The sequence below is a fragment of the Triticum aestivum genome, chromosome 7D (genome assembly GCF_018294505.1).
Source record: "Triticum aestivum cultivar Chinese Spring chromosome 7D, IWGSC CS RefSeq v2.1, whole genome shotgun sequence".
Classification (NCBI taxonomy): Eukaryota; Viridiplantae; Streptophyta; class Magnoliopsida; order Poales; family Poaceae; genus Triticum; species Triticum aestivum.
The window spans coordinates 402,584,307-402,594,644 of NC_057814.1; the positions used below are offsets into that span (position 1 = coordinate 402,584,307).

Here is a 10,338-nt window from a genome sequence, read left to right on the forward strand (position 1 = left end):
GCCGTGATGGTCTCTTCTCGGCGGAGTCCGGGAAGTGAACACGGTTTGAGTTATGCATGAACGTAAGTAGGTTTCAGGATCACTTCTTGATCATTTCTAGCTTCGCGACCGTTGCGTTGCTTCTCTTCTCGCTCTCTTTTGCGTATGTTAGCCACCATATATGCTTAGTGCCTGCTGCAGCTCCACCTCATTACACCATCCTTTCCTATAAGCTTAAATAGTCTTGATCTCGCGGGTGTGAGATTGCTGAGTCCTCGTGACTCACAGATTCTACCAAAACAGTTGCAGGTGCCGACGATGCCAGTGCAGATGACGCAACCGAGCTCAAGTGGGAGTTCGATGAGGAACGTGGTCGTTACTATGTGTCTTTTCCTGATGATCAGTAGTGGAGCCCAGTTGGGACGATCGGGGATCTAGCATTTGGGGTTATCTTATTTTCATTTGGATTTGACCGTAGTCGATCTATGTGTGGATTTTGGATGATGTATGAATTATATTTATGTATTGTGTGAAGTGGCGATTGTAAGCCAACTCTCGTTATCCCATTCTTGTTCATTACATGGGATTGTGTGAAGATGACCCTTCTTGCGACAAAACCACAATGCGGTTATGCCTCTAAGTCGTGCCTCGACACGTGGGAGATATAGCCGCATCGTGGGTGTTACATCGGAGTAGAGGCAAACTGACTCAAAATATGGATTGGATAAGATATATCTTGACGATTGAAGAAGAAGAATAAGAAGAAGACAAACGGGCGACGTTACACACGAGTAGTTCAAGCGCCAAGCAAATCGAGCAGATCAAGGAGACCCAATGCGGTCGGAAGCAAGTGGATCAGGGCAGCAGTGGCAATCGGCAGACTTGCTGATCTGCGTACAACAAATTAGTAGCAGCAATCGGCTGGAGAGAGAGGAGCGACGGCAGCTGACTCCTACCACACCGCCCGTGACATCCACCTCGACCGCTGGCGGTACCGCCTTCGTCAAGCAGAATTGGCAGCCGCCTACAGGGAGTTTGGCGAGGTGGCAGATGAGGTGTGGGGTAAGAGCGACAACAAGGAGGACATCGCCAGCTCCGCCCCGGCCGCGCTCCGCCGCGAGGACCACGAAGCTGGCACATCCGCGGGCGCCACCGCCAACAAGGAAGAGTAGTACATGGTAGGTCGCCGCCGCTCAGGTCCCAAGAAGGCCACTGATGTTCCCCTCCCGTTGAATTCAAGCTTGGTGGGCTGAACATCATTGGCCGATTAGCCGCTTGGCGGTGACGTGAAGGCGGACAACTTCACTTTCCGGGGCTCTGGAGGCGGAGCTGGATAGCGCCGAGGTGGAAATGGAGAAGCCGAAGCTTCAGTTCTCGGGCTCATGGCCGGACATGGGGAACGGGCGCCAGCGATCATTTAGATTAGGTTTAGAGTAGGGTTTAGTCCGGTTTATATGAAAAAATGTAATAAATATCGTCCGATTTATATCAAAATGTAATACATTTCGCGGTTTATATGAAATCTGTCCTGTTTGCATGAATTTCGCCCGATTAGTTGAAATAGTGGTTGACGGTTGGCAAGAATAAATGAACAATGTAGGAGGAGGGGTTTTCTGACAGGACGGGTATTGACGTCCAACGAATAAACGAACCAAATAGGGGCGGAGGCAGGGGACCCCTTCATCCTCTATTTCCATATTTTGAATGTGAACATAGACAATTGCTTCATGCTCCCATTTTTCTCGAATACGCACGAGTATGCGTACTATATATATTGAAGAAGAGGATGAGGTAAAGAGCCCCTCCATGTTGGAAATTACAAAGTTACATAACCCCAACTCCACCCACACAAGGACTACAATCCTAGGGCTAACTTCTCTCATTCGCCCACCTTTCCACCGCCAAGAAGATTGACTCAACATGACAACATCCCCTTTAAAAAGGTTCGCTCTCTTCCACATTTTACCCTCCGTAACTATCCTACTCAGCACATGCGAGCTCGAAGGCGTGGCTCCATCAAAGACTATAACATACAATAGACATATTTTACTCTTTACAAAACGATAGACAGCCGAAAACTCTAGTCATGCAGCGAAAAGGTGCAGCAATTACAAAATTAGTAGTTCGGATCATGTATCTTTGCATTTCCTGTAAGATATGGGCTACATTATATACATTGAGTGTATAAAATTTACTGATGCACTATCTATTGTCCCTGTTGGAATTCTGGCCTATCGGAGACCATGCACAATAATTTATGTATCAAAACCCATGTGAGCGCTTGCAGAAGAAACTGAAAGCGACCAAGATCTGAACTCCGGAATGTTTTCGTTGCTTTCTCTAGTTCTGAATTTTGGGACATATTGCAGCGGAGGGCGTCGATATGGAACCTGAAAAATTGTAGCAGCAGAGCAAATTTGTGACAGATGATGCACGTTAGTGCAAGTTCAGCGCTAGATTGGTTCAGTACTTGAAGAGTGTTGCCAAATCTGGGCGCACTCACAGAGGCTGGGATAGCAGGGTTGTTTTGACACTGGATCTTCTTCCAGCGGCGGGGGCACCTGACCATATATCATTTCGCAGCTCATGTCTTCAAAGTCTGAGATGTTTGTTGGGTCAGTGAGCAAGATAATCATCAGCCAGGGCTAACTGAATTTCAGCTGGAAAAGGCATCAAGTGAGCTTACTTGGATTCATGGTGAGGGGAAGGCCGAACTCGTCGGTGAAGAAGCTCTGCGTGGGGATCTTGCACATGTTGACGCACATCCCAACGCACCCGCTGTTCTCCAAGTACCTGCATGAATTGCGATGACGTGACTGTGGCATCAAATCAAATCAAAGGTTTCCTCACATTTCTTGTATGTATTTCATACCTGCATTTCTTTATGAGCACTCCACTCCTCTGCTTCACCCCGTCAACCTCTACCTCGATAACCTGCTTAATCAACAACACGCGCCGTGATGATAAGCCTTTTATATCTGAAAATCGACGTGATGATAAGCCTTTTTACCTCTGATGGGCCGACGAGCCAGTGGAAGAATGGGACGGTGAGGGCCGCGTTGAACTCGCAGGCCCAGCGCGTGGGCGGGAAGAGCTTCTTGAACTGCTCGGGGGCGCCGGGAGGGAGCATGGAGAGGAGCACCTCGCGGACGGCCTCCTGCTGCTGCGCGCGCGACCGCCCCACCATCACCCGCCGCGACACGTCCACGAAGCTCTCGTAGTCCCACTCCCACACCGCCTTCTTCTCCTCCTCGCCGCCCGGGCCCGGCTTCTTCTTCCTTCCCGTGAACTTCTCCATCTTGCGCGCGAACAGCCCCATGAACGCGCGCTCCAGCGGCCCGTCCCTGTACTTGGTCTTCTCCCCCATCGGCGCCGGCGCGGTCGCCGCGCACCGCACCGCCGCCCGCCGCCTCGGCACCCTCCTGGCCGATGGCGCCGCCACCGGAGAGGCGACCGTGGCGTAGCAGAGCTCCACGGGCATCAAGGCCATTGCTGGTTTTGATCTTGCGGACGCGCTGGTGGTGCTAAGCAGTGTCCACTTGTGTCCGGCCGGCTCTGAGGCTTAAGCTAGCGGTGGTGGTGCTTGCCTTGCCCTGAGGCGCGCCTTGTTGGCACGCGCCCACCGCGGTCGTTTCGAGGCTGCCGGGATGACACGTACGGGTACGGCCGGACAGGGTTCTCATGGACCAGTGGTCGTCGTCGCCGTCGTTGCGGCTGGTTCACCGGCCGTGGGGGCGGGAAGCACGACGACCACAATAAATGTGGTCTGGATATGGTACGCAGAGAGGGGAAATCTACCTATGGCATCTATACCTGGCCAAACGGGCCGGCCCGGCACGGCACTGCCCGGCCATCGTAATCGTGCCTGGCCCGGCACGGCCCGCCAGGGCACGATTACTATACGGGCCGTGCCGTGCCGGCCCGCGTGCTGCGCCCCTAGGACCAGGCACGGCCCAGTTAGTAAACGGGCCGGCACGTTGGCCCGTTTAGCACGGTGGGCCGCATATTTTCAGCCTGTTATTTGACGCACTGATCGTTTTTAGCCTATTTTTACATATTGGGCCATATATAGACGTATATAAAAAAAACGTAATCGGGCCGTGCCGTGCCGGCCCACGTGCCCAGCCTCCAGGCCCAGGCACTGCCCAGGGCGTGCCGCGTGCCGGGCCCGGCTCGTTTAGCCCGTGCCGTGCCTGGCCCAAGGGGGGCCGTGCCGCACGTGCTCACGGGCCGGCCCGAAAAAACGGCCCATTTGGCCAGCTATAATGGCATCCACGGGTGCGCGCGATCTTTCATTCACTTCTGGGCCTAACGATCGAGGCCCGATAGCCTCTGCGTGGACCAAAACCTGGCCACATGGCCTGGTGCGGCCCGGCTGTAAATGGGCCTGGCACAGCAAACTCGAACACCCTCCGCCCCGGTACGCATATGGGCCGGCCCATATTCAGGGAACCGCCTTTCGTTTACTATTTTTTTATTTCTTTTGGTTTTCTCATCACTTATTTTTCCATTTTAAATTTCGGCTTTTTTAATTTGGGAATAATTTCTAAACTTCAAGAACATATTTTGAATTTGTGCACCATTTCTGCATTTTTAGTTCAATTGTTTCAATCTGTGAACATTTTCTGAATCAGCGACTATTTTTTAAATTTGGGGAACAAATTTTCAAATTCCCGCACAGTCTTTGAATTCGTGAACATTTTTAGGATTCAAAAGCAGCTTTGAATTAGTGAACATTTCAATAACTTTGGTATATTTCTTGAAATAAGCAAATATTTTTGAATACATGAACATTTTTTTAATTCACAAACTTTTTAGAAATTTGTGTAAACCTTTAAATTTGTGAACTTTTTCTGAATTCATCAAGATTTTTCCACTAACGTACATTTTTTTTGAAATTAAAAAAAAATGAAATTCATGAGCATTTTTTGTATTCATGAACATTTCCTGATTAGCAACCATTTTTAGAATCGCCGAACATTTTTTGAAATTTGGGAAGAATTGTTTAAATTCATGAACAATTTCTGAAATCCTAAACATTTTTTGAATCACCAAACATGTTGAAATTGGGGGATATTTTTTTAAAAATCGTAAATATATTTTGAATTCATGATTATTTTATAAATTAGTGAACTTTTCTAAATTTACAAAAAAAAATCATGTATTATTTGAATTCATGAACATTTTCAAATTTGCTAAAATAGCAGTTTTTTTTTGTAAAATCCGACTCAAAACCAGTCTAATATTTCCATGGAATTAAAAAACCAGTATAGTAGCCTCCTTTCATGCCAGAGAAAAAAAGAAAATCGGGTTAGATGGTCCACCCAATAGCGTTTACCAGCCTACGCTCACTACCCAGTGCGCTACACGCAAAATAGGAGGTCCCTATGACCCGTGTCAGCCCTTTTATAAACCCAAATGATAACGTCCACACGTGTGGCACGAAGCAACATGGCCCAAACGCCTCTATTACCATCCATTTTGCCACGTCAATACAGATGACATCAGCAGAAATCATTTTGGTTTTCAACTTAAAAATGTTTTATCTCCTAATTAAAAAATCCAATTAAAATGCTAGAAACATTTTTTTACATTGTATAAACATTTTTAAATGCTAGAAACATTTTCTTTTAAACACGTGAACATTGTTCTAAATGTAATGTAATTAGTTTATGGTACAATTTTTTTATTGTATGAACCTTTTTTGGAGCGGTGGGGAAATTTGTGTCCACACCGAAGTTCATGGCACCCATAATGAATAGTAAAATCATAAAAAATAGTAAACACTAAAACAGATCAAGAAATTTGTGGCTTTGATTATGACAAAATGTTTTAGGTACTTGCAAAATTGGGGCCCAATAACATCAAATGAACCTCACATAAACAAAATACAAATTTTGCTCAAACAGTGCACACAAGTTCGAACACAAATTTTGTTATCTTCTGTATAGAGATCCTCAGATGTCATTTGGCCTCCAAACTTTTCAAGCACATAAAAAATTTGGTCATAATTGAAGCCACAAAGGTTTAGATTTTTTTAACGTTTTCTTTGATATTTTTTTATTTTACTCTTCATCACGGGTACATTGTACTTGGGTGTAGAAACCCACTCTTAGAGCGGTGGAGTGGGCTGTCATGGATGGACCTGCCTTGGGATTTCTCATAGAGGGAAGGGACAACTATGATTGACTTCTTCATTGCCGAACTACCCAATCTGGTTCAACTCTGCATTTATTAGGAGACCTCGGCCTGGAACCCTCCTTGTCTCCAGCTCCTATGCACCGTTATCCTCTGACATGCCGTAGCTGCGCCCTCCACCTAGTTAACCTTCAGGTCTTATTGCCCCGGCCGGACCCCGCCACTAGCCCGCGCTCGCATGGTATCTCGAGGAAGCAACAAAGTGCCCTCTTTTTACATGGCTTGCGACAGTGGCGACGAATTTGGCAGAGGAGGCAACTACATTGTGGGCGGTATGAGGGGAAAATTACGGCTAGGGAAAATGGAAGGGAAAGGATGATAGACCTCTACCTCCATTGTGCTTCATTTAATTTTTACCAACTCAAGTGAACACACAGTCAATGTTTAACTGGCCAAATATAAAAAAGGTTCCATTGACATAGAATGTACGGGACAATGTACAATAAAGCCTGCTCCACCAACCAAAATGGACGGATGAGATTATTTGCGTGAAGATTTGACAACTAACATCGCTGGAGCGGGAAAGGGGCTGAGCGCGCGTTGATACTTAAAGCGAATATCAAGATCAAATTATTATGACCAATGATATGCAATATTTGTTCCTAGGTCCTCTAAGAGCATCCACATGCAAGCTTCACAAATTCGGGCTCCTATATATCCGCGGATAGTGAAAGGTCACCCCTCATTTCTCCGTGCCCGCAGTCGTCCCACTAATATTTGCGTCCTCTCCCCACCAATCCATACTAGCCATGCAATGTGATATAAAGTACATAGATCAACATAGCAACATTCAGATAACGCAACCACAGCAGCATTCGGACATCACAAACATAGCAACATTCAGACATCACAAACATAGCAAAAACATATATATTCGGCATAAAGTTTTTTTTACATTTGGACCCAAAAATTCATCACATGACATCTTGATATATAGATAAACTAGAGAAATAGATAACTGATAGCTTGCTAAACAAAGAGGGGTGCCAGACATCACCATTTCCTCGCTGATTCCTTGTTGTGGTTGCCTGAGCGGCGGTAGTAGTCCTCCGCATAAGAGTCGGCAATCGGAGGGGCGCCGTCAGTGCGTGTTGTGCTGCTGTCAAAGGATACCGAGATGAAGTCCGCGAGACGATGGATGGCGTGCGCCTGCTCCTTCATGAGCTAGGCCGATTTAGCATCGCCGACTGCCCTCTCCGCATGAGGTGTTTTGACTCCTCGATGCCGAGCTGAAGCGCCTTCGCGTACTTGCGGCGGAGGCGCCTCGTGTGTCTCTCCGTCATAGTCAGCAACCGGTGGAGGATCGCAGCAAGAGCTGGTCCTCCGGGTCGACCGGCGCAGGCGCTGACATGCGAGTCCTGCAGGAGGAACTTGCCTTCGCCGTCGCCGCCATCTACCTCGATCGCTGTCTCTCGTGGCGTCTGGTGCATGCCTCCAATTTGGGCATCCTCTGCCGCAGGACTTGAGCCGGCGCGGGCACGACCACCTAGCTCCTACCGGGAGGAGCAGGGGCTGGAGGGGTGGGAGAAGGGCGCGACCCGTGGATCTACACCGCCACGGCCCAACGTCTCAGTTCTGTCTTTTGCATTGCGCCGTCGGGCGGCAGGTACGACCGGAGCTCAAGCTCCATCCCCTGTCCACCCGCACCTGCGCAAGTGTGATGCTGAAGACAAGGTGCTCGCCGTGCTCCTCCCGCTGCAGGGCGTCCTAGTCGACCTCGATGCGGCATCCGTCGCTAGACGTGCTTCCATTGCTCGACTTGGGGAGAGGAAGGGACAGGACAGAGAAGTGAGGGGAGGGGAGGAGACGGGTAGTGGAGAGTTCGAGAGTGTTAATTGTGGTCTAAGGTTCGTCCAAGGTAGGGTATATGTTGGGACGGGGTGGTCCAGCGTGGGCCTGTCTGACATGGCGTATGTGTCTGGGCCGCCTCATACCCACTCCAGATATGGGCTGAATATGGCGGGTGCCGGTCAGTCAAAACATTCCAAACATCTTACTGGACCTCCCTAGCGGATCCATCGCAGATGCTTTAAGAAGTACAAACCCAAAAAAGAAGGAGTAGCACAGAAATAGATTAAATACATCGGTTACATTAGTTGCATGATCTACTCATATAGCACATACTCCGTCCGATCGAAAAAAAGTGTCTCGGCTTTGAGGAGGGACTAATTTATTTGCATATATTTAGAACTGACATAATAAGCTTTAAGTCTAACAATATGATGAGCAACACGAACCAGTACATACATTGTACCAACGTGTTTTTTTTTTTTGAAAATTTGTAACAACGTGGTTGATCGATGCAAGAATAACTGAACAATATTACATGCATCCACGTACTATGTTTGCACAGCCAGGCTGCTACATCTCCACGACCACGGCTGACAACGGCGCCGTCTTCGCACCGGCGTCTTGCACGCGCGGCTCGGCCGAAAGGGTGAGCGCGAGGCAGACGACGGCCGGGGTGCATGCCAGCACGAGGCCGACGGGCACCATCCACAGCCGGCTGTTGGACGGGTGGAACGCCACGGACCACCACGCAAGCAGCGACGCGCCTGTCACCGCGGCGGCCACCATGCACGTGTCCACGGCGACCGAGGCCGCCTCGCGGGACACCGCCAGCCGCTGCTCCTCCCCGTGGAAGAGGTGGCAATCCATAGCCGCTGGCGTCCTTGATCTGGGGTGGTGCTGCATCTTCATGGTAATTCTGCTAGATAGTCCTGGTTGTTTAATTGTCAAGCTCTGTCGGGCTTACTAAACTTTGGGTGGCTTGTTCACCGTTGGCGAGGGGATGATGCACATGTTATCTTAATGTTTGCAAGACTGCGTTGAGTAATGGGCAAATCAAGTGTTGGATAGATTATTAAAGGGATCGAACGTCGTAATGGTTCGACCTCCCTCACACACCACGTACGATCTGTCCCCCACCCCCGCTTCTCCCATCCCCGCTCGAAAAAAAAGAGATCCACTACCCACGAAAACACGTCCCACACCCACCCGTCCTCCTCATCTCCCGCACCCTTCGCTCCCGATCCCGTCTCCCTCCTCATCTCCCGCACCCCACCCCGTCGCTCCAGATGCCGCTTCTCTCTCCGATCCCGAGAAAAAACTTCTCCGGTGTGCAGGTGCTGCTCGATTTTGGTTGTTCCGTATGCTGGCCGCCGGGAACGGCGCCGTCGGGGACGCCGTCAGGGCGGGGTTCTAGGTGCAACGGAAGGCCGACGCCAGGTGGTGCGGCGAGTGCTAGGCCTCCGGAGGGCGCTACGGGTATGACACTGGGGCGTCAGATGATCACACATGCTTCTGCTTCGGTGGTCAGGCTAGCGGGTCGTGTTCTACTTCTTCGTCAGGTTCATTTACCCAATAGTTGATCTGAGAGGTAATTGGTTGGCCAGTGATGTTTGATTGATCTAAGCAACCTTGAGATGTGCGATGGGCGAACGTGAGCGGCGGCCAACGGCAGACATGGACTCAACACAACACAGGTACATGGCAGAGCAACTCACCTGCTGGTCTCCACTTCGCAGGCGGCAAGCAGGCAACAACTGCCACCAAGGTATGTGCTCTTTTTATTCCTTTTCAGATCCATTTTGTTCACATGGGCCTAAAAAAAATTGGGGATCAACAAATTGATCGCTCGAAGTAATGAGCATACATATTCTTTCTTATGTATCAAGGTAGGAAACATGGTTTTATTGTCAGCACATTGAATTTTTGGTGGTCAACCCATCAGCCAATGCCCTCATGATCTGCGCTTGGTGTACTTACACTTTATTTTGGACTAAGGCAGTAGTGCGGCTTTAATGAGAAGATTTACAAAATCTGGTGGTGCTTACATTTTGATCTGTGCATCTTTTCCCAGATTTGAATAACTGTGAGTTTGTGACCATCGCACTTGGCATCTTTTATGATGTTTTTTTTGTGTGTTAGGTCAAGCAGTTTCTGTGAAATGACTTTGGGAATGGATGGTTCACTGGGGTAATTAGCGGTACCACCACATGCTGACATGGACTGTACAAGGTATGTGTTTTCAGCTTGTTTATCAGGATGAAGTGGAATACATCATAAATATTCTTTGCATGACCAGTCAGGGACATATCAACACGTCCACTTAATCCAGTTAATCCATGTTCAGTTCCTTAGTTTGCCTACCATTGTCCG

At 48.8% G+C, this 10,338-nt stretch overlaps 1 protein-coding gene across 1 annotated transcript; it reads right to left on the reverse strand.

Moving 5' to 3' along the window:
• Window positions 1-2,066: 2,066 nt before the first annotated feature.
• On the reverse strand, window positions 2,067-3,755 carry LOC123169134 (beta-carotene isomerase D27, chloroplastic). The gene is made up of 5 exons (XM_044586986.1): window positions 2,990-3,755; window positions 2,852-2,913; window positions 2,666-2,772; window positions 2,483-2,578; window positions 2,067-2,369 (listed from the first exon to the last, which is right to left on the reverse strand). The coding sequence occupies exons 1-5, from the start codon at window positions 3,467-3,469 to the stop codon at window positions 2,320-2,322; spliced, it is 795 nt and encodes a 264-aa protein (XP_044442921.1). The 5' UTR covers window positions 3,470-3,755; the 3' UTR covers window positions 2,067-2,319.
• Between the last annotated feature and the right edge of the window lie 6,583 nt (window positions 3,756-10,338).

What these genes read in the sequence shown, in the direction of transcription:
- LOC123169134 (XM_044586986.1), bottom strand. Translation starts at nt 3,469, where the DNA reads ATGGCCTTGATGCCCGTGGAGCTCTGCTACGCCACGGTCGCCTCTCCG. An exon ending in GTGCTCATAAAGAAATGCAG is followed by an intron (nt 2,773 to 2,851) that starts GTATGAAATACA and finishes CAATTCATGCAG; the next exon opens with GTACTTGGAGAACAGCGGGT. An exon ending in ACCCTGCTATCCCAGCCTCT is followed by an intron (nt 2,370 to 2,482) that starts GTGAGTGCGCCC and finishes ACAATTTTTCAG; the next exon opens with GTTCCATATCGACGCCCTCC.